The sequence below is a fragment of the Limanda limanda genome, chromosome 1 (assembly GCF_963576545.1).
Source record: "Limanda limanda chromosome 1, fLimLim1.1, whole genome shotgun sequence".
In the NCBI taxonomy this organism is placed as follows: domain Eukaryota; kingdom Metazoa; phylum Chordata; class Actinopteri; order Pleuronectiformes; family Pleuronectidae; genus Limanda; species Limanda limanda.
Window position 1 is genome coordinate 29,877,137 of NC_083636.1, and position 24,755 is coordinate 29,901,891.

Here is a 24,755-nt window from a genome sequence, read left to right on the forward strand (position 1 = left end):
TCCCCCTGTCACCATCGTTGTGTGTTCAGCTGTTGTGTGCTTGCTCTGTGTCTCAGTTGTCACTATTGCAGCCCTGATATGATCTAATACTAACATGTTTGTAATGTTAATCATGGAGAGTGAACATCTTCAATAATTGGTCCTGTGTGTGTTCTTTGCAACATTTGTGTTACTTTCCATTGGTAATGTTAACATTTGGTTTAGGTTTAGTTTTAGGTTTATGTTTAGGATAAGTAAAATTATGGTTAGGCAAGTAATTATGGTTCAGGTAAGAGTAAGTCTCCACGAAATCAGTCAATGTCAACTGTGCGTGCGTGTGTTTGTGATTGTGTGTGTTTGTGTGTGTGAGTGTGTGTGAGTGTGTATTACACCTACACATGAGCTCTACAAACACTCATAAGCGGTTCTCTTGGCCGCTTTGTTTTGTTTTGTTTTGTTTTGTTTTGTTTTGTCTAAGTTAGATGGATTGGCTGCAAACCACATGGGAAACCAACCCTTCATCTAGTATGCAATACGTTTGAGAAGCCTAATACAGGATTATGGGCAAATACACAGACACGGTGAGGTGGTAAGATGGAGGGAGGATAAGAGGGAGGGATGGAGAGATTGATGGAAACTTCTTTTCAGATATTTAATAATGCATTGTAATCACCTTAACTTATTTTTTGTGTAATATCTCTCAAAGTAACTGCTGACTAGATCTATTAAATAAATGTAGTGAATATTTCCCTATGAAATGTAGTGGGCGCCCAACTGGTTGTGCGGGAGGCTTGAGTTGGGCTCTGACCCTTTGCCCCATGTCTTCCCTGCTCTCTAAACTCTGTCCCAACTCAAGAAAAGGCTTGATGTCCCAAAATATCAAAAGGAGAAAACACAATGTATTGGAATAGAAATATAAACTAGCAAAAACCTAAAATGCTTAACGGCTTTTATTTATTTCCTATTCGTCTGTCTGATGTATCAGTCGGCCACTTATATTTCTCATCCCATGTTTCCTTTCTCTGCTTCTTCTCCTTTTCCCTGTGCGCCTTTTTCCTTTTCACTGTTGTCTGTTCTTCCAACTCCCTTCAGCTTTGGGTTAGGGTTCCTTCTCTTTTTCTCCCTTTCACTTCCCGTCTGCTCCTCTACTTCCTCCAGCTCTGCTCCAGTGCCACTCCAGACCAACAGCAAAAGCAGCGAGATTATCTTAGACATCTCCACCCTCAATATGGAGCAGCTGGAGAGCGAGGTGCCGCCTCTGCCGCTGCGCTTCCGCTTCCGGGACCTGCTGCTCGGGGACCAGAGCTTCCAGAACGATGACAGGTAGGCAGCAGTGTGGATGTGATGGGATACAGTAGGCAGGTTAAACAGTGCTGTTTGACATGTTCAGAGACAGGAACATTGCATAAACTCATAAAAAATTGTTTTCAAAGTTCAGGTATTAAATGTGAGTGGGTGTTTTTTTAATGTTTCCAGATCCCTCCAGGGAATTGTAGAAAAATCCCCTGGGCTTAATTCCCCTTTGTGGAAATTCCTTTTATTAGTCAACAGACAGATAATTAATCAGCAACTGTTTTAATACTTGATTAAAGTAAAAGTAGTTTTAACATAAATATAGCAAAAGTTCACTTCTTCCATTGTGAGGCTGTAGGCTGAGACAAAATCTTGAATCAAGGTAAAGAATAGGCAAACTAATCAGCAACTACAATGGCACTTGGAAAAGTTCTATTCAAAGACGTATTTGTTCCCTAAATGTGCCTGGATTTTTTAATTTGTTGTTTTTTTGCCTGACCCATACCTTCCACCAAGTTTCGAGGAAATCAGTTCAGTTTGCAATATTGCTCACAGGCAAAAGGGTGAAAACATAACTTCTTGGCAGATTGAAAATACTAAAATTACTTTTTGTCAACCCAACCTCTGTATACTCTTTATACATTGTGTGTTATTCAAGTAGCAGCAGCTTTTGCTTTTTTTTTTTGCTTTATGAGGGAAAATAACAATTCATGTTGAAGGGCTTATTTGACCTGATTACACAATGTGTTTTGCTTTCACCCATGGAGAGGGCTGATTGTCAGATTTGTTTTCTACAGCGACTTACTTTGACCCACCGTTGTGTCAGTGTTTATAGTTGTAACACCAGAGTAGCTGCACGGAGCGTTTAACTTGTCTAAACCTTCAACATGCACAAAGTGATGTTTGAGTGCAGGGTGCTAGTGGAAGTGGTAAAAGAGGAAATTAAGCCAGACCCATGGCGGCGTTTGGAGTGCTGCTGTCCATGGTGCTGAAAACAATGTTGTTCGTGAAGCACTGTGAGTTTGAGGGGGAAGTGAAGTAGGTGTGAGTGAGTGTGTGTCTGAATGTATGAAGCTTGACTCTGAACATTCTTCAGCCTCTTTTCCTCTTTATTCTCTTCTCTGAACTTGATATAAGACGAAATCAGTGGGAGTCTTGTTTTGTTTTTTGGGGATCTGCATATTTTTTTTTACCCTAGTATTCAAAACTTTGCCACAGCAGGGATCTAGAAAGTTTCTGCTTCTAAAGTCAAAAACAAAGAGTCAAAAATAACTTGAAACGGAAAATCACATGTCTCTTTTTCTGTGAATGCTCGAGTTATGCAGAGAGTTCCACAATTTTGCAACAGTTAGTTCTAGACTCATTTGAGTTTTCTAAAGATATTTATTCAGAACAGGAATTGTGGATTCTGCCGAATGAACGCCAGGACCTAGAATGATTAAACATAATGGTAGATGTTGTTACAGCAGCAGGGTTCCTTTGAGATGGCAGCGCTGTTTGTTATATATGACGCATCTATTTGACGAGGAGAAATAAAAAGCTTTACCTCGCGTCTTTCAGTCAAAGGTGACCTTTTCCAAGTTGTCCTTGCAACAGCCACTGTTTTCTCCCTGCCTGCAATTTCATCTCCGATTCACACAATTGTGACAATTTCTCTGTTATTTTCATTACAAAAGGACTCATCTTCTCACCGCTGCAGATAGTCCTGTGGAGGCTACTCATGCCTCAGGTTTACTTTATCAGTGCTTGGTCTCCAGGCTTGTGTTCAACAGCAGTAGATGAACTCCCAAATGTCACTGCTCACATCTTCCCAGAGCTCATCTATCACTCAAAGGTTCCTTTCTCAGAAGCAGACATGCAGAAGAAGCACACAAATGCATCGAAGCACAATATCAACAAAATATTAACCTCAATTTCATCCTGTGTGCGGCGTTCTTTCTTTCTGTCTTTTTTTTTCTTCTTTTGCCTGAATTCCTATATTTTCTCCTCAGTTTCCCGTCTAACATTATTTCCATTTTTAAACTGGAATGGCAGTTGTAGAGCAAATTCCAGTTCCTTCGATATGCCAGTTTTTTTTTCATCAATATCCGTGAATTATTCTCTAGCAAAACAGCAACAAATTTGCTAAATGTTTAACTCATACTTTTAAACAATTACTTAAATGTAATATTTATTGTTATGGTCTTGATCTGTAAATTAATTTGTTCTTGGAGTGTGACCAACTGTAACGAAACCCAATTTACCCATGAGTCAATAGAGTAGTTCTGATTCTGCACCAACATTTAATGAGTTGTTCCCTGACGCATACTGCTTCCCTTCACCAAGTTCAAGTTGAGTCTTTGGGAGCTAAACTTTGCAGTATATAAATGCATAAATGAAAATGTCACATATGCAGGAGTTATGGTATATAAGGGTCTTCACATGCAACTGGGAAAGCCACACTGAGTGGCTGCACCAGTGTGGGCGAAGAGGCTTCAAGTGGAATTGCCTCTTTCCGGTATTTTTCAACAGCGGTGACACATGGAGGAGGTCATCTATAAATTACCACTTCAGACTCTTCAAATTTAGAGACGACAAAGAGGTGGGAGGGAAAGGGGGGAGTCGGAAACAGAGCGGCGCCACCTACATTGTTCTTGACTTTTCTCTTTGTCTGCATTTTCCACTTAAAAAACTGTCGCTCGGTTTCTGTCGCTCTGTCACTCATGATGCCAAAACCTTCACATCAGCAAGAGCCAATAAGGAAGACATGCATCCTACGTGCTGTATGTCCTGGTAGTTGTGGAAGTGTTAATGCAGATCAGATACAAGATGATCCACTTGGGTAAAAAACAGAGGACAGTGATCATCCCTCCAGTAATATGTCACAGTGAATGTTTACAGCTCTGTGAGGAGCTGCAGTGCTGCTGGAGAGGAGCGCGCTGCTGCAGCATCACCTCGGGTTATTCCTGTCATAGCAACGTTGCTGTGGCAACAGGCCCGCGCACGAACGAGATAGAAAGAGAGAAAGAAAGATTGAGTCCATACATTTTTCAAATATATATAAATATTCTAGTAGGCTCTGTTTTTCTTATTCCAAATAAATGATCGATCCAACTCTATTTTGTGTCTCTGATTGATCCTTTTTATATAATTTTTTCTCCAATCAGATTTCCCTCCAAAGCACACAATCAATTGATCATCCTACAAACTGAGTTGGAGCTGTGTTGTTTTAGAGCTGCGTGCCTGCGCGGAGGTGCGCTGGTCAACGAGTCTCTGTAGTCTTCTGTAGGAAGTGACCGGGCGCACGATGGACCCGAGGACCGTCATCCCGACCTGGGCCAACCCGTCCGTGGGTGCGTGGAGGTCGGAGGCTCTCGGTAGTGATGCCGGGCAGAGGTAGGGGGGGGGGCACACGGAGCCTGAGACATAACAAGTGATTCTCATGAGTGAGCTCGACGCGCGGAGAGCGAGGCGACAGGAGGAGAAGTTGGATGAGAAAGAACAGTTTAAGAAGTGCGACCCCAAAACTGCTGAGGTCCGCAGAAATAACCGCGTGTGTATTTATTCATAGGAAAGTCATATTGAAACACTTAATCGTAATAGTGCTGCATGTAGGCTGCAATTATGTCACTATCGTTTGGACTTTTTTTTTTTTTTTTTTTTTTTACAATATTTTATCATTTAAAAGTATTACTTGTATTATTTTGTTTTTGTTTATCTTATCAACTTGTCAGTTCAAGTGTCAGAAAAGGGGGGTGAAATCGATCTTCAAATCAAAACACCATGTCAAATAGATGTTTTAAGTCAACATTTGGTCTATTAATTGATTATTATTATTATTAGTTGTAGTATTTAGTATTATAAGCATTATTATTGTAGTATGCCTTTAACCAATTATCTTTTCATTATCAATTAACCTGCCGGTTTCAAAATCTTCAACAAAACCAGATCAACTAGGTTTACTGTGCACATGAAATGTGTTGCAATGCTACAACTAGTGAATTCTTTTGAGTTTTTGATTAAAAATTCATTAAAATTCAAAACTATTATGCACATTGGGGAATAATTGTTTCAGCTGCATGGTGTTTGATAGCCGGGACTAATGGCTGGATTTTATTTCTCACCTACCTAATTAATCATCTGTTCTAATATCAGAGGATGATTAGAAATGTTTGCTGCAAGAGCTGAAACATCTTCAAGAACCTGAAGTGAGTCCAGTTGCCTTCATAGGCCACAGCTCTTAACACCATGAGTTGATGACTGAGTATCTTCTCAAGCCTGCAGGTGATGTTCCTGGTTTGAAGATTCGAGACCGAACGGCAGAACTCGTTGAATTACAATTAGTCATCATATAAGATGTAATTACTTCCAGAGCTGCTACTGTTAAAGCCTGAAACTCCGGTGTGACACTGCTGTATGACTAATGTCAGAGCACTTCACAGAGTAATTGTGTGCACAACAAGAACTGATTAACGGTCAGTCGTTGAGCTGTTGTGTGCATGTGTGTGTGTGTGTGTGTGTGTTTGTGTGTGTGTGTGTGTTTGTGTGTGTGTGTGTGTGTGTGTTGGTGGGTGGGTGGAGGGGGGTCAGACAGATAGTCCTACAGACAGAAAACAAACAACAAACCCTCAAATGTGACGCCAGCTCTCAGTTGAAGACTCTTTACCTCCAAAGCTCATCTCTGCCCTGCTGCTGTCTCCTTCTCGTGTTCTCTGCTTCATCTCTGAAGGGCTTTATCCTTTTATTACCTCAGTGCAAACATGAAATAGCAGTTACAGTGCACACCTGAAAGAAGTCCGCGCAGCCTGTATCCCACACTGCCCCTTCCATCCCACTGGGAGCCTTTCAGATGAGCCCGAGCTCTGGATTTCTGCAGCAGGAGCCGGAGCACATCCTCACAAGCTTCCCACCTTCCTCAATCCTTCTCCTCTCTCTTGCACTCTCCTCTGAGGGACTCACACATTGATAGTGTAAATATTGTTCCTCTGTTGCAGAGCTCCTACTGTAAGAGCTGTGTTTATTCTCTTTCTCTCCTCATGTGCTCTGCTCCATTGTTTTGCAGTTATACTTCTTTTATGTTTATGTGAATGCAAGAAAGTTGTGCCCAACTACTCACTAAAATCCTGTAGTTTGTTCTGTTTTGCTGGAACCATAGCAAATCAACATGTACATTTGTCAGTTTACTGGCAGACTGAACCCAAATAGAAAAGTTTGTGTTCCCCTGTGTTGCATTTTATTCCTATTGCATGGAAACAGAAAGCGTAAATATGAATATCATTTTCAATATAGTCTATAATTATGTATTAATATCTTTAAGTACAATCACTCATATTCAATAAATAATAGATTCATAAGGAGGATTCAATGGAAAAATAGGAGAGGAAAAGGGTGATGAGATGTTAAAAATTATCAAATGTAATATCCATTTTAATGTATTTATTGTATTAATATATAGAATCTAATTAAAAAAGACTGAAAGTAATACAAAATATAGTAATGATTATTATTTATAATAATAATGTATGATGAATGATGAATAAAGTTGATTGAATCTTGAAACTGATATTTATATTAGTTTCTTTTATAAGTTTAGCTTTTTTTATTTTACAGGTAGCTCTAAAAAAAAGTTAAGCTTGAAATTAATATTTAATAATAATTATTAGTTATAATTGTATCTTTTCCTATTAATTCTGGGAAACAGATGTTTTTTTGGCCTCCTGTGGTTAGAGCTGGGTATCCCACAGTAACCCTGTCTTGTAATTGGGAACTGAATCAGAGACGGATAATTACTCTCCTCAGGCACATGATTAGAAGAACAGCATTATGAATATTCATTCTGTGTAAAAGGTGAGTCTTTATTATCTGCCTCTTGAAAAATATGTCTGCGTGGCTTTTTCTTTTTGTGCTGCTGATCCTTGTGTGTTCCCCTTCTTCTCTTCTCTGTCAGGGTGCAGGTCGAGTTTTACGTGAATGAAAACACCTTCAAGGAGCAACTGAAGCTTTTCTTCATCAAAAATCAAAGATCGAGTAAGTGGATGGTGCAGGTCATATTCTCAAGTCCCTCAATTTAGGGGTTGCAAAATTGAAATTTACAAATTAGATCAAAGACCTTTTGGTTCTAGATGTTGTATTACAGGACGTGTATGAAATTCAGGTTGTGACCACTGTCTTTATTTGTTATTGTTGTTTGTGGCTCTTCATTGTGTCTCGTCTTTACTGTAGGTCTTTGTCTTGTCCTATTTTGAAAAGTGAGAAATGTGTCCTTCTCTCCACGTCAGGCCTCAGGATCCGAGTGTTCAACTTCTCCCTGAAGCTGCTCACCTGTCTGCTCTACATCATCAGAGTGGTCACGGACAACCCCGGTCAGGGCGGCAGCCATAGCGCAGGCCAGCAGAACGCTCCCAACGGGAACAACAAATGGTTTGTCTACACAAAGAGGAGAACTGATCATCAAATCCACAGAGGAACTGATAAAAGAAGATACAAAACATTGACAACAACGGCGATGAGATATTGGCAAAGGGCAGATAGATGATTTAAAGCACACAGCTAGAAGGGGATGTGTATTAAACGCTATCATCTTTCCTTAATGGTTTTCTAAAAGGGGGTGTCTTCTTATCAGTCAGATGCATGTCAGGGCCAATCAGCTCCTTTGAGTGATTCATTGTTCTGCTGGCTTGTTTATTTGTCTACTAGTTGACTGCAGCGAGTCTTATATATTTGGATAAAAGTTGTCTTCCAGCCTGTATAAGAACTTAAGTGCCTCAATTCATATCTAAGCATAGTTTGTGCTTTCATTCAAATTTATGATGAGTTCATTTTTTTTATATGTGTCACTTCAATTGTCAGACCCTCTGGTGTATCGTCAGCCTGGGGAGAAAACTGGGCTGATCAAAAGTATTGTTGGATTCATTGGGTTGAATCTGAAAGATTAACACTGAAGAGCATCTGTGCAGAAAACTTCACAGCATGTGTTCATTAGTTGGTAATAAAATGTTCTCTTCTCCTCGTCTTCATCACTACCCTGCAGCATTGACTGCCAGTGGAACGGATCGGTGCAGGACAGAGAGATTAACTGGTAATCAACAGAACTTTAATTTGTTGCCTCTAGTAAATCATTATTCTGTTTGATCTCTCAGATCCTTGTTTTATTACTAAACTTTAAATGCAATAAAGTGTTTCCATTATGAGATCAATATTTATTAATAGCCAACAAGGTGTACAATAATTGGAATCTTGGTGATCTGAACATCCTGTTTTGACTGTCGGCATATTTATCTTTAAATGAATCTATAAAAATAGAAAAAAAAGCCTATTGATGTTGACTATATCGATTGTTGACTGTTAATAAGATTATGGCTGTTCTCCACTGTGTCTGACAGGGAGCTGATCTTCTGGGTGGACAGAAAGGTTCCTGTCTGGGCCATTCAAGTGAGTCCCAACAGGGAGAGTATTAATTCAGTATTTGAATTAAAGTGATCAAATGGTCCAAGTCCAACTCACAGATGCTTTACCTGTTCAAATAATATAAAAACAGTGAGTTTCATTCTCATAAAATTGTTTCTGAAAAGCTTGCTATGTGAGATTATGTATTAATCGCTGTTTGGGTTTGTGCAGGTGATTGTGGCCATCATAAGTTTCCTGGAGACTATGTTACTAATGTATTTGAGCTACAAGGTAACACACACACACACACACACAGACCAGCATGAATAATACATTCTGTATAATTAGTCCTCGAAAGTGTGTGAGATTGACAATCCATAAATGGTGTAATTATCCGGTGTCATTTGTCAAAGCTACATTAAGAACAGACTGTAGACTGTAGTAATTACAGGATCTAGTGGAGTTGAAGTATTAAGTAGTTTTAGAAAGTGACAGATGACAATGAAGATCTGTGCAGTGACTCAGCGTCTGTCTATCCTGTGCTTACTGAGTAAACTGTTTCTGATGATTTCAGGGAAACATTTGGGAGCAGACTTTCCAGGTGTCCTTTCTTCTGGAGATGCTCAACACAGTCCCCTTCATCATTACAGTAAGACTCTTTATCATGACACTCAAATAACATAGACTTTAAATAAAGATGGACGACACATCTCCACTTCCTCACTCTATCCAGAGATGAGGGCAAAGACCCCGGATTTGAATGCTGCCATCTTAAAAATTTGGAGCTAGAGTCTGTGCAGCAGCGATTCGGCAATGGTTTCAAGGTCCTGTAGATACACTCTCTGGACCAATCAGGAGTCAGAGGAGGCGGGGTCTATGACCTCTACCACAGTCAGCCACCAGGTGTCGATCAAGATGCTTTGGGTTCACTTTTGGGAAGCCATCACATCGTCCATCTTTATTTACATTCTCTGAAACACTCATTGTCCTTCCTATCTGGAAAATGTGTTTAAGTGTTACTGCTGTACTTCCTGATTTATTTCAGCAAATCAATCAACTCATTATTCTCTGGGAACACGGAATGTTTCATAATGTTAATGAAAGTGAAAACAAAATCTGGATCTCCCCTCAAAGTGTATTCACACCAACATTTAATGGGTTCTTGAAGATTTGTTAAGTTGTTTTTGTGTAATCTTGCTCACAAACAAACAAACCAAAAAAAATGGACCGGGCTGAAAGCATCATTTCTTTGGTGGAGGTACAAAATATTGAATGGGAAACGACTTCTTTCTGGAAACATTATTGTAAAAAAATTAGTAATAGCAACAAGCTGCAGCGCCACTGTTATTTTTGTGTGTTAAAATGTTGAATAGTCTGAGCATCTTTCAGCATGTGTACTGAACTTTCCAGATTTGTGGAGAAGTGTGAATATGTGACTGACGTCAGTGAGGAAGGTGTGAAAATCAGTGACTTGATGTGTTTCCCTCTCTCCTCAGATCTTCTGGCCGTCCATACGGAACATCTTCATCCCCGTGTTCCTCAACTGCTGGCTCGCCAAATGTGCTCTGGAGAATATGATCGTGAGTTAAAACCATTATCGTCTTAACGCTTCCTGCTAATGACCTCTTTTTAATCAGTGTCTTAATGACTTAGTTAAGGCGAGCGCTTCCAGTCACACTGCAGGTTCAGCCAATTTAGTCAGGTCCTCTCTCATTTCCTGCTGCTATTGACAACAGAGTTGCTGCTGCACTGGTTGTGCTCTGATTGTGTGCACCCTTCCACTGAAGGAGTATTATCCCTCTCTGTAATCCATCATGTTCTGTGTTTCATAATGTTATTCTGCAGCAAGGTGCGTCTCAGAAGAAGCATCTGTAATAACCGGCAAAGTTAATGATGTGAATGATTTCCTGGCGGTAATAACTGAGAGAAACACTCAGTAGATCCGTGTTAAATGCACATTGAGTTTATGAAGTATTTTGTTTGCAGAATGATGTGCACAGAGCCATCCAGAGGACCAACTCAGCCATGTTCAACCAGGTCCTTATTCTCATCTGCACCTTGCTCTGCCTGGTCTTCACTGGGTGAGGCTGCTTCTTCCATGATGTTTTGTGAAAGTCATCTTTAATCTTCCCACTCGTATTATCACAATAACATTCCTGACATTTTTAATTATTCAGTTCGACCCTCTAGTTGTTTATTGTCTTGTATGAAGTAAGAATATCAGATGTATCTAATGTTTTTGTCCTTCTGATAGTCTCAAACTGAGCTTTAGAAGCTACAGAGCTACGTTACTAAAGAGCATAGGAGATGCTGTTCTATTTTTGGAGTCTTACAATTCCTAATAATTATTAAGTCCACACCTCAGATCAGATTAAAGAGTGTTCAAACTGGCAAGGAACTGAATATGCAGGACACAGAACTCCAAACATCAAAATTGAACAAAGAAATTATGGGTTTAACTCTTTTAAGTCATGTAAATTTCTCAGGGAATCAATAAAAACTTGAACAGAACAAATTGAACTGAATCAGTCTAAAACCTCCTTTTTACTGCATGTTCACTTAAGTACATTCCAGGACACATTCGAAAATTTCTAAGGAAATAATTTTTAAATAATGACCCTGTAAATTGAACTATTAAGTATATGCAGTATGCACATGTATTGGTTGTGCAGCTTTATCTCTGATCAAATTGTCTGTAGTTCATGGTTGAATACTTTTTGTATTTCGGGGAAGCTACAATAGAATTTCTGAAAGCCATTACTGACGATTTAAACATCTATTCCTTATGTTCTCCAGTAATCTTTTCTTAATCATTTCTCTGTAATTTGCGATTTATTTGAATTATTTGAATGTTTTAATAATAGTGTTGATATATTCAGTTACTTACTCTGTGCACTGTATGTAATTTGCACAGCACTTGTGGAATCCAGCACCTGGAGCGAGCGGGCAAGAACCTCTCCCTCTTCAATGCCTTCTACTTCTGCATCGTCACCTTCTCCACCGTGGGCTTCGGAGACGTCACCCCCCGCATATGGCCCTCCCAGCTGCTGGTGGTCATCATGATCTGTGTGGCGCTGGTGGTGCTGCCTCTTCAGGTATGGAAGACGCGGAAATAACTCCGGATAAGTTTCTCAATTGTTATTTATTGGGTTTGGCTCATGATGTTGTGTGTCAGTTCGAGCAGCTGATCTACCTGTGGATGGAGAGACAGAAGTCTGGAGGGAACTACAGCCGCCACAGGGCGCAGACAGAGAAGCACGTCGTACTGTGCGTCAGCGCGCTCAAAATAGATCTGCTCATGGATTTTCTCAATGAGTTCTATGCCCACCCAAGGCTGCAGGTAGAGAGATACACAGATACACTATGTTATGGGACATTAACATCTTTGACATGGTTCTTCATGTACAACAGAGTTTATACTGATGTAATTGTTGTGTCATCTGAAAGGATTACTACGTGGTGATCCTGTGCCCAAGTGAAATGGATCTCCAGGTGCGGAGAGTTCTGCAGATCCCTCTGTGGTCCCAAAGAGTCATCTACCTGCAAGGGTCCGTTCTCAAAGACCAGGATCTGCTGAGAGCCAAGTAAGTAGCAGCAACGTAAAAAAAAAAACTCTGAATCTGGAGATGAATTACTTTTTGCCCGTATGGCAATGTATTTGAAAAACTGTGTTGTGGTATTGAAACATTACACTGATTGGCCTAATGAGGGTGCTATGAGTAAGCATCAAGTGTTCAAACCTGACTTCAAAACAATGCACTACAGTTTATGATGAGTTTAATACTCAATTAACCCAGACTTATTTTTTAGTCATCTGTCTCTTAAAACAAAAATTTTATAAAAATAATTCTACTTTGGCACCATACCTGCTCACAAGTATGTTTTTTATCTGTGCCAGCAAACCACTTCAATCCTGATGAAAAATATCCAAACAACTATTGAATGGATTGTCATGGATTTTACACAGAAATTCATGGTCCGCAGTAAATGAGGCCTACTGACGTGTGTGATCCACTGACTTCAACATGTCAGACGTATGATCTACTGACAGTCTATATACAGTTTATCTCTTTATCTACAGGATGAATTACGACAGTCCTGTTTCCCAGAGGATTTACTGTAATGTTTTTACTGATATCTGACTTTGCCCCCTTTCCCAACGTGAGCTTTTCATTTGTGGTTTCAGTCAAATCTCTGAACACTTGCATGCATTTGCATTTATTTGATGATCATATCCCTCCGAGGATGAACTTTTAGTACAGAACAAACATCAGGTCAAAATTTCTATCAGTGATGATGAATACCTACAAATACATTCTCGTCAGTCTCAGCTGCAATTTGGGTTTAGCACAATACAGGCTCACATTCAATTTTTTTTAAATGGTTGAAGTATGTTGAATGTTCAGCATAAATGTGAGCGTGTGTTGTTGAAATACATGTTGATGGAAACTTTCATTGGTAGGATGTGAATATCTATCGTACTTCCATTCCTTAGTATCTCCCAGATAAGCTTTCATTCCTTTATTTTTGTAAATAGGCTTGTCGGAGCTATTGTTCATCCTCACTCTCAGACAACAGTGAGATTATTCATTCAAGCGTTGCCCATTTCAAGTCAAGTCAGACGTTAAAAGAACCAATTTTCAACATCTGACGAAAGAAAACATGATCCATGCACATTCATTTGTTTGATTATGAATGAGACTTTGTGGGAAATCTACAAATCTACTTATAATAATGACTACTTATATACTGATACTTAGTTAACATATGTGAGTCACTTAACTCATCTTTGGTATTAGTACACACAGTGAGTACACAGTTAGTACATCTCCCGAGGAACCTTTTTCCCCAGTCTAAGGCAGTAACCTTGACTGGGCTCCGACCAAAAGATGCTGCATTGTGGGAAATGTGGGACCCAGAATCCCAGCAGGCTTCTAAATTCTGCTGCTTCGATTAATAATTTATGTTTTTATCTGTCTCCCACCCTTATGTAAGCATAAGCCTCAAAGCAAATACATAGGGTGGCTTATTACAAGAACACAACAGTCCAGTCAAAACTATCTCACTAAAAGCAAAAGAATGAAAGAAAGCTGGGAACAGCATACATCAAAATAAGTATTACTTTGATGAAACTGTGTTATGTAACCTGAAAGTAGACATTTGCATTTTGAGGTTTAGGTAATTAGCGGTATACCGGCTGTGTGTCAAGCTTCAATCCTGCATCTGGCACCATTTCAATTCCTCCCACACTTGTTTTGCATTCTACGCTCCGCTGGCTGTGCTAATATGCAAAATCAGTTCCATAGTCACGGCGCATATACATTACCGAGTGCCTTTCACAGTGATCCTCATGTGTTTGTCTACATGGAAGGTTTCGTTGAATTACAATGACTGTTGCTATCATTTCCTATGACTCGTCAAAGGTCATGTAAGAGAGTCGTGATTTTTTTCTGCAGCTCTATAATTGAGTGATTTGCTGTTTTCCTGTATTTTGACTTTGTTCTATTACGTGTCGCCTTGTGCAGGATGGACGACGCCGAGGCTTGTTTCATTCTGAGCAGTCGTAACGAGGTAGATCGCATGGCTGCGGTAAGAAGAACAACCACTGAACTCTGACTGTTTATCAAATCTGAATTATTTGTTTACCCAGATTCAGCTCATTAATGGTGGTGGTTATGAAGCCAATAACTCATTGATTAAACAAAGGTTAATTTGAAAATACAAGAGAGAAGAAGCATGATCTTTGACTGTCTCCCCTCAGGACCATCAGACCATCCTGAGAGCCTGGGCCGTGAAGGACTTTGCTCCAAACTGTCCCCTGTACGTCCAAATACTTAAACCTGAGAATAAGTTCCATGTTAAATTTGCAGGTGAGACTTTCTAAATCATTGGTGATATTTGGCATTCACATTTTTACAAATATTATATTAGATTCCTCTCGATAGATCATATTTCATCCTCCAAAGTGTTTCTTTAAGAATTTTAAGACACAAGACATGACTATAAACTGTGTAGACAACTTACGTAGAACCAGAGTACGAAAAGTGAAGCCAATGCAGCGTCTTTATTTTCTTGAATGACCAGCAGAGGGCTGTTTGCAAAAAGAAGTCTGTTTCTATAGTAGTCTGTGAGAAAATCGCCCTTATTCTAACTTGATTTATAGCGTCAGTTAACATTTTCCTACAGAGTTTATGTTCAAGTCCTATTTAAAGTCAAATAGCTGATAAAGCACGGTATGAATTGGTGCATGGCTACCAGGTGATTGGATGCTTGCTCAATGGGTGCAGGTCGCAGGTGTATGTCCTTGAGCGGTCACTCAGGTTACAGGAAACCAATAAATGTGTTTTCCAAGTTTTCCAAATGTTTCACTTATAAAAACATCTTACCTGCGTTAAATCATAGATCTTCTGATAAGCTTGTTTTTTTTTCTGTTTTCAGATCATGTTGTTTGTGAGGAGGAGTTCAAATACGCCATGTTGGCTCTCAACTGTGTTTGTCCCGCCACCTCCACCTTGGTCACACTCCTCGTTCACACCTCCCGTGGAAGGTCAGTCATCCGGCGCAACCTCCTCAGGCTTTGTGATCTCTTCTTAGTGCGATCACATAGTTCAAATGTCTTCACACCTTGATGTCGGCTCATGTTCAGCATATACAGAAGAGCCGGAGCTTGCTGTCACAGAGCGGTGAATAAGCCCAAGAAAAGAAAAAATCTGGGTTCATTGTGGAAATCAGCAGGAAGTAATCAGAAAAAGTGCATAAATGAAAAGAGAGAACAGGCGGCAGCTACATTGATTTTTTTTAGGACGTGTTCCCTGTAAAATTGTGTGAAAATTTGATTTTTCACAGCATGCAAATGGCTGACTTTGAAAAGCTGATGTCAAAGGCTGAGAGAAACAGAATCAATGAGCTTTATCACATACTGTGGTCCTAACTGTGTTCTTCAGGAAATTAAGCCTTGTGAATCTTTCTCAGACAAAGACCTACAGGTTTTCAGATTTCACACATTAACCATAAAGGTACATACGACGTGGGTTTATCAGGAGTATGTTGCGAATATGTACATTTCTGAATGTTTGCATCACATGTGTGAGTTCTGTAATTGACTCGTGACTCGGAGATGATGATAATACGCAGCATGTCATTCGACCCTTCACAATAAGTTACAATATGGAAGCCAGAAAGTGTTAAATACGCTTTGTAAGTTATTGTATGTAAATAAAGTACTTGCTTCCTTGAGCAACTCTCCAGTAAACCCCATCAAAGTGCTCCAGCAATTAGAGTCATTACCAGAAGTCATTACAAAGGGCACAGCAGAGTCAAGCTGACTGACACATGGATGAAGACATCTGCTTTCATTTGGTAACCAAGGAGACGCAGCGTGACTCAGAGGGTCTGGGGGGACGTGGAGGGAGTTAGATGGAGAGTTTCAATTTTCCAAATGTTTTCCCCATGCAAAGACTGCTTGTATATCAGCATAAGTGGTTGATTTCTTACATGTTTAAAGCTTGACTCACCTGTTGTGCACTTGCTTGTATTTTCTCTGAATGACTGCAGAGAAGGACAGCAGTCTCCTGAGCAGTGGCAGAGGATGTACGGCTGTTGTTCCGGCAACGAGGTCTACCACATCCGACTGTGCGACAGCAAGTTCTTTGGAGAGTATAGCGGCAAAAGCTTCACGTATGCCTCCTTTCATGCTCACAAGAAGTGAGTTGACCTGTGAGCTGAAGCATCTGCTCTCAGATGCTCTCAGATGCTCTTTTGTCTCATCATAATTTGATATAACTTCCATTCACCTAAATAAATGCAGAACAAAGATCAGATATATTGATTATATCATCTTGCTAAGAGTGATATCAGATTCAGATGTGTTTCTTGTTCTTGTCATTGTCATTGTAACACTTCAATGCTTTCGAGGTGCTGGAGGCGATAGACAGAGCCACACCAGCTGGTTTCCAAATTCTCCAGTCTTTATCAAACTAAGTTAATTCTTCTCAAGAAAGGCAAACTCCCAAAATGTTAGACAATCCCTCTTAGCCTCAACGATCAATTCGTATCAATTAAGCCTGGACTTGAAATAAAATGACATCATCTTTTTTTCCTGATCTCCAGGTATGGCGTGTGTCTGATTGGTATAAAGAGGGAAGAGAACAAAAGCATCCTGCTGAACCCCGGCCCACGCCACATAATGGCTGACACCGACACCTGCTACTACATCAACATCACCAAGGAGGAGAACTCAGCCTTCATCTTTAAACAGGAGGAGGGGAAGGGCTGCCCCACCGGGGGGATCTTCGACGGACCCTTGCAGCTTCCTGTGCACAGCATCATCGCCAGCATGGGTGAGAGAGGAAAGTGTGATGAATTTGGTTACACTGAGAAGATACTGGTTCATTAAGCTATGGTGATTATATTCTCCAGGCACTGTTGCCATGGATCTTCAGAATACGAGTCCACCCGACAGCTCAGTTGGTAAACTGGTCCCACCCAGTGTGAACGGGACAGGGAGCCGCCGGCCCAGCATCGCTCCGGTCCAGGAGCTCGCCGACTCCTCCTCACTTCTGCCGTGTGACCTCCTCGCCGACCAGTCAGAGGATGACTCAGTCTTCACGGATGAGAAAGACCAGTCATCTCCTGAGTAAGGACTGTTACAGTCCCCTTCACTGGATCCAGATTTTATTTTGATCTGAACCAAAAAACGCCTCACAATGTTGAAGAAAGTCCCAAAAAATGAATCCTGGTTGATCCATATTAACACAAACATGTTATGTGAGCCTTCCTAACCCACACTGCGTCCTTCCTACGACTTTGTAGAAATCCATCCAGTAGTTTTTGCGTAATCTTGCAAACTAACAGACACAAAAACAGATGAAAACATGAACTCCTTGAGAAAATAAAAGTAAATTAGTGAATCTGCAAACAAGAAATTACGACCCGCTTACCCGACCAGTTTTGAAACTCAGTGTATGCCGTGTTTGATGTTTTTTGGATTTGTTTGGCAGGTATGTGAAAGGTTATCCCCCCAACTCCCCGTACATCGGGAGCTCGCCCACCTTGTGCCATCTGTTGGCTGAAAAAGCCCCGTTCTGCTGCCTACGACTGGACCAGGTGGGCAGTCTCTCCAACTTAGTCACCCAGTTATTTATTGCCTTCATCATTCCTTACACTCTCTGTCCTTCACCTGATAAAAGCAAACCGAAAGTTTTTCTCTCCTCCTGTGCAGGGCTGCAGGCACAACAGTTTTGAGGATGCTAAGGCGTATGGTTTTAAAAACAAACTCATCATAGTGTCGGCTGAGACTGCCGGGAACGGCCTCTACAACTTCATAGTGCCTCTCAGAGCTTATTACCGGCCCAGGAAAGAGCTCAACCCCATCGTCCTGCTGCTGGACAACCCGTGAGTTCATCTCTGCACACGTACGATGCACACGTTGCTCCTTTCTTTCGCCTTTATTTTGTCTTTTCAACGCCGCACAGTGGGATATGTTAAGCACGCTAAGAGCGCACGTCAGCAGAGCACTTAGGCCAAGGCTGTGGAGGCGGGACTCCATTGTCCCTCTGGATGCGAGGTTGCTGCTGCCAGTCACGCTGACGGTGTGTTTTAAGCAACAATGAAAAAAGATTAAAAAAAACTGGTGCCTTCTGTATCACCAGACAGTCGCCATGGCAACACGCTCTGCCTTGAACCTGAACATTATACAGTATATCGCTACGCGGGGAGAAGAACGATGGAGAAAAGGATTTCTTTGGACAACCCCAAAGCAGGCTGTCATCGACAGCCCTGAGGTGTTCTTTTTCCGCCCCCACATGCAAGCTCTCAGGACCCTCATAGAAAACACGCACATAACAATAAGCGCTTCCTCCATGCCGCCCGCCCGCCCCCCTCCATCACTTTTTCACACACGCACACACAAATACAAACACCCACACACTCTGATAGGTAATTCAGGCACTGACGACAGCCTTGGGTCTCTAATCAGCAGGACAAGGCAGATGCATAAAGTAATGTTCTGTCAGGGCTCGTGTTGGAGGACAGGCAGCAATAAAGCGACAAATATCTCGCTTTATTGCCTAGCAACAGATGGACTCACCCCTCAGCCGAAAGACACACTAACTAGAGGGCTGCACTGCCGTAGGGTTGCCCTGGTTATTAGGCTTCTGCTTTATATCATCTCATAGTAGCCACACACAGTCATTAAGCACACGGAGCATTTGCAAGACTCCAGCCCATCGGACAGAAAGCTTGCGCGTAGAAAAAGGTGACACGAACTATGGATGCCTCAGGAAATCATCGTGAGGCCAGGACAGACCCAGACGGAGGAACGACAAAGACTAGAAGAAGAGAAAAAAAACGGAGCAGAAGAAAGAAACGCTAAATGTTCAGGGTTTATGAGGATTTTGTTACTCATCTTTCAGGTTTGCTCCAAGTAACTGACGAAATTAATGTGTCTGATGTGAGCAGCTAATTCAGTCATTTCATTTTAGACAAACACCAAACAATGTATTTTGTACAGAGAATGGTTCCATTTCATTCATGTATATATATATATATATGCTTCCTTTAGGCCAGATAATCACTTTCTGGAGGCCATCAGCTGTTTCCCTATGGTTTACTACATGGCTGGGACCATAGACAAGTAAGGCTGTCATATAATCTTCAGTTGTTCATGCATTTTATCATATATAATTTACTTTCTCACATAAATCAAACCTGAGTTTTCTCTGACATTTTATTTCTTTTTAGATGCACAGTACGTTCTCAGTAGGTTGGTGTCATATGCTCTTATGCTCATTTTGTGTGTGTCTGTGTGTGTGTGTGTGTGCTTCAGCCTTGACAGCCTGCTGCAGTGTGGAATCATTTACGCAGATAATTTGGTTGTTGTGGATAAGGAGAGCACAATGAGTGCCGAGGAGGACTACATGGCTGATGCCAAAACTATCGTCAATGTGCAGACGATGTTCAGGTAACTCAGAAGTTTTCACCACAACACTTACAATATATTACTGATGACATTCTCTCAGATTGTGTTCCATCAGTTTGATATAAAACCTACAGATGTGAGCCTCCATGTTTGCATATAAGTAAGAAAAGCGATGGCTCAAATGGTTCTGAAGGTTTGGTAACGAATTGTAAGTCACGCCTTCTGACTCCTTCTTTTTCCTTTTCCCTGTCGCAGGTTGTTTCCCAGTCTCAGCATCATCACAGAGCTCACCCACCCGTCCAACATGAGATTCATGCAGTTCCGAGCGAAGGACTGCTATTCACTGGCTCTCTCCAAGCTGGAGAAGGTAAGAGGGCAGACGGTGTGAGTTGTGAATTTGAAAGATGTTTTACTTTTCATACCAGTTCATTGAAACATTCCGCACTGTCAGAGAAAGCCACAGACCTTTGAACGCGGTTGATCATTGCTTTGCTTTGTGCGTGTTGACAGAAAGAGCGCGATAAAGGCTCCAACTTGGCCTTCATGTTCCGACTCCCCTTCGCTGCAGGCAGAGTATTCAGTATCAGCATGTTGGACACGCTGCTCTATCAGGTTGGTGCACACCTACGACCGAGCATTTATCCTCAGATGACTTTTCAAAAGTAGATGAAAGAGATGGATGTGTTTTAAGGCAGCAGAGGAACACCTGCTGAGACAGAGCAGCATCACAAGGCAAAAGTGCCCTCTAGTGTTCAGTCACTGGTTTGTTCAAATAAATTATTCTCTGTGATTCCTTGTCAGTCTTTTGTGAAGGACTACATGATCCTTATTGCGAGGCTGCTGCTAGGACTGGACACCACTCCAGGATCAGGGTACCTCTGTGCTGTGAGTTCGTTGATAACAAGAAGAAAAAAAAAAACAGTACCATGCTCATGTTGCATAAACTAAAAGCACATCTACGTATCTCTTGTTCCAGATGAAGGTGAGTGAGGAGGATCTGTGGATCAGCACCTATGGACGACTTTTCCAGAAACTTTGCTCCTCTAGTGCCGAAATTCCCATTGGGATCTACCGGACCGAGTCTCACATTTTCTCTTCGTCTGAGGTGAGATCTCACAGAGCAGTCTTCAAGTTAAATATTAAACTTCCAAAAATGCATTTGTACTTATTTGTTTGTTTCAAATAGGCATGTAGTCTCAGGTTTACAGTAGAATATAAAATAGGATTGTGACTCATGCAGGAGCTATGTGAGGTTGTACTTTTGAGCTATTATCAGTCAGTGGTGGGAAAGACTCATGTAAATGTATAAATGTATTAGTATTCAATATTACCACTTCTTCTTCTTCTTCTTCTCAGTCTCAGGTGTCAGTCAGTGTGGACGACTGCGAGGACACCAAGGACAAGGGGGACGAGGCTCGCAGCAACGACCAGTCCGATCACCCCCTGCTGAGGAAGAAGAGCATGCAGTGGGCCCGGCGGCTCAGCAAGAGAAGCGGCAAGTGGCAGGGGCCGAGCCGGGACTCGAGCAGGGACCACGCCCAGCGCATCGCCCAGCAGCGCCTCAACCTGTACCGGCGCTCCGAGAGGGAGGAGCTGTCCGAGCTGGTCCGCAACCGCATGAGGCACCTGGGCCTCCCCACCTCCGGATATGGTGAGTTCAGACACATCCTCAACTGAGACACTCAACAGCTACTTGCATTCATCCTCTAAACCTTCATGTTTCTGCTGGAGAGTTTGATTCTCGTCTCACTGCTGCTTCTAGAAGACCTTACTAATCTGACAGCCAGTGACGTCATGAACAGGGTCAACCTGGGCTATTTACAAGGTCAGTATCATATGGCAGACAGCAGACATTACATCATCATCATACAGACGGGATTGGTCCAGTTTGCTGAGTGAACTTTTTCTTTTTCAGATGAACAGAATGATCATCAAAACACCCTCTCATATGTCCTGATAAACCCTTCTCCGGACACCAGGCTGGAGCTCAACGACATCGTGTAAGCATGACTTTGACTTTGTATCCCTCCCAAGTCACTGAATACAATATGATAATGATAATAACTTTATTTGTGTAGCACTTTTCTGCTAGTCTAATCTCTTCTGGCAGATCGTTCCTAAGTGTAGGGGCCCTCATGGCAAAGTCTCTGTCTCCTTTGGTTTTCAGTTTTTATCTGTTCATATAATTATTATAACAGTTTCTTTCTCATCTTTCTCAAACTGTATGAGTTGTTGATTTTTGCATATGCAAGAGATGATCCAAGCAAATAACAACAATAACATATATGTGTTTGTGGTATCGATGTGGTGTAAACAAGCACATGTGACCGATTCAGTATGCATTTCTGTCTTGTAGTGAACGTGTATGTGGGATCAGGAACCGCTTCTCCCTGCGGCTGTCACTCCCCTGAATCACCGTGGTGCAGAGTTCATATGTATTTTTCATATTAGGGTTAGTGTCAGATGAATGTCCGCCATGTTTTTTGTTTTCATGAAGAGAGAGAAGCGCAAAGGTCACGTTTCCCCAGCCTCCTGACTCTGGACGTGGAATTCATACAAATTCTAGTGCATTATTTTTAGTACCATTTCTTACGAAATGTTGATGAGACCAGCCTGGTATGTGCGGGGAGAATCCCCTGCGGCATGTTCACGTGTGGAAAGGCAAACGCCGAAGAAAGTTCGCACCCAGATGCTGCTGATACTTAACCTGAGAAACAGCGCCCTCTGCAGCCACTCTTGGCGATGAAGTATGTTGGGCTCCGTGTTCCAGTGGTTTTCATGAAGAGAAAAAACTAAGTGTATCAGTCTCTTGACAGGAGCCAGAGGAGCTGCTGCTGTAATAAATACACCAAACTCTGATTAGAAATCTTCATATTTCAAAAGATATCTTGCTGAATGTTGGAGATAAATACTGGTTTGTAAGGAATTCTCTTTATAACTAATCTACAGTTTGGCTGAATATGCTGGATCTGATTCAGTTCAGTGAGTTACACACTTCTCACAGAGATGGTTGGTTACCCAGTCACCAAAGTTACACAGAGTCAGAAGAGACGCTGGGAGAAGTGGGAATGAAATAATTACAATAATGAAACATTTGTTGACACTTCAAGGTGCTAAGAGACAGGACTCCTAATAAATAATCATGTTGCTTCATGCTTCAATTGACCGTTAGAGCTTTATAAGGTTATCATTTATTAGTGCGGCAAAAAGAGAACGCAGCCCACCATATATTTTGCAGTGTATTGAGTGAGCAGGGCCCCTATCGGTAGCCATGGTGACGGCTGATAATGGTGAGCTCCTCTTCTTCGATGGAGAGGGCCACACGTGGCCGAGAGTGTGACCTCAATGGTGAAGGGTTGGTGGAGTGCATTGCTCCCATCATTTCATCATCTTCATCCCCCGCTTTTTTTTTCTTTCTCTCAGGTATCTGATTCGTTCGGACCCTCTGGCCCACGTCCCTGATGAACCCCCCGCCCACAGCAGCAGCTTGAAGGAGATGCACGAGTCCGGCCTGGACACCAGAGAGGACACGCAGCTCTAATGGCACGCTGACCTTCACCGGTACACTTACTCCTCCTCACCACCCCCCCGCACTGTTCAGTGGGTGGGGTGGGGTGGGGGGTCTGGTTGTGTCCACACGGGTCCAGACTGACAGAGGACAACCTGTGGCATAACGTTTCAGAGCTGCAGTCTACAGCTGTATTATATGAGTGCCTACTATTCGGCAGATGACAGTTTGACGTCATCTGTGACATTTCCATGAGACACAGTTTGTAAGAGTGGTCGTTTCTGTGAGAGCTTGCTCCAGTGGACAGTCGAGGACGCACTTGTTCTCAAACGATTTAACTATTTCAGTCAGGTCGCCTGCAAGTTAAACTGATTGGCCAAACAAAAGAATTAAGATCATAGGACAACCCTTTATTGGTTTTACTGTCATTTCTCAAGAGAATTATACCTTTTCTCTTTACTTTTCGATTGTCACTCCCTCAGAAAAAGTGGAACCTCAGCATCAGAGGTTGCAAATTGGAGTATTTTCCCTCTCATCTTTACTTTTTGAGATGACCAGAAACCACATGCAGATATTCTAAACTTACCTGGACTATACTCTTACCGATTTACCATTATAAAACCTTCAACACAATGTGACTTAAATAAAATGTGCATTAAAAGCTTTTATTCGAAGCTTACTTTTGTAGCTGAACTATAGAAGTAGTAGTAGTAGCGTCTACAAACACTGGTGGTATCTTTATATGTTTGCTGTCTGAGGTTGGATGAGGTTTTTGCACAACAAGAGCTCAGTTCAACCCTTTAACCGTTTTCAATGCCATATCTTCAGTATTGTGCCATAAAGGTTTCATTTGATTTTGTACTACAGTATATTAGTAATCAGAGAACCTCATTCCACTTTCATCACTGCTCAGTGATTTGTGGCTGAGATCTGTATTTTTAAAATGCTACATCTTGTACACAAGAGTTTTGGATTGTAACTTTTTGACTTGGTATATATATTTAAATGTTGAAAATATTTGTAGGTGAGTTTCATTTGGCTATCATTTGCACATTAAAGTGCTATAATAAGAACAAAGCAAATTAGAATTGATTGAGTTGTCTAATAATTTAGCCTTTGAATTGATATATGCCTTCAACTTCGGTAATGCAATATGAAGGAATAGTGATAGTTAGTTTAGTTGAGATTTATGCATTAATAAACAGGTTATATATCCTCTGTTTAATCCTCATTAGAAAGAATAAACATTTAATGAGGAATTAAACAAGTCTACAATACACCAGGGGTAATAATTTGATATTTTGTTGAGGGGTGGGGTATGACCCAAGGAAGCAGGTCCAGGAATTTCTTTTGACGTTCTTCAAAATTGTGTGTTTTTTAAAATCTTCATTAAATTCTCAAAAAACAATTTATTGACCTTGATTTAAAAAGAAAAAGGGCATCTTGTGAATTTAATTTTGGTTTCATAAGGGGACTGTTGGGCCTTGGCGGAGGTATGAGCTTGACTGAATGTCATTTGGTTTATGTAATTATGTTTGCAGGAGTGCCAGAGGTGAAAATATATCACCAATCTGAGGTGTTGTACAAACCTTCCCCACGGATATAGAATCAAAACAGAAACATAGATTATAAAAGCCGCTGGTAAATTCTAATGCCACCTTTCCTTCATATATACAGAGTGAGTTTGGCTGT

General features: G+C 41.3%; 1 protein-coding gene across 3 annotated transcripts; it reads left to right on the plus strand.

Annotated features, from left to right (window-relative positions):
* The first annotated feature begins 1,207 nt into the window (after positions 1–1,207).
* On the plus strand, positions 1,208–23,096 carry kcnt1a (potassium sodium-activated channel subfamily T member 1a). 3 transcript variants are annotated; one of them, XM_061075217.1, is made up of 28 exons: positions 1,208–1,302; positions 7,199–7,278; positions 7,530–7,633; positions 8,638–8,682; positions 8,869–8,928; positions 9,212–9,286; positions 10,134–10,217; positions 10,624–10,718; positions 11,552–11,732; positions 11,813–11,977; positions 12,085–12,221; positions 14,163–14,226; positions 14,399–14,507; positions 15,076–15,184; positions 16,192–16,341; positions 16,747–16,976; positions 17,056–17,272; positions 17,637–17,742; positions 17,858–18,030; positions 19,199–19,270; positions 19,463–19,597; positions 19,811–19,922; positions 20,066–20,167; positions 20,357–20,440; positions 20,532–20,660; positions 20,912–21,206; positions 21,471–21,555; positions 22,979–23,096. In XM_061075217.1, the coding sequence occupies exons 1-28, from the start codon at positions 1,208–1,210 to the stop codon at positions 23,094–23,096; spliced, it is 3,411 nt and encodes a 1,136-aa protein (XP_060931200.1). The 3 variants fall into 3 exon arrangements, with proteins under 3 accessions (XP_060931200.1, XP_060931207.1, XP_060931215.1); XM_061075224.1 differs by lacking the exon at positions 19,199–19,270; XM_061075232.1 differs by lacking the exons at positions 16,192–16,341; positions 19,199–19,270 and having other exon boundaries at positions 20,891–21,206.
* Positions 23,097–24,755: the final 1,659 nt, after the last annotated feature.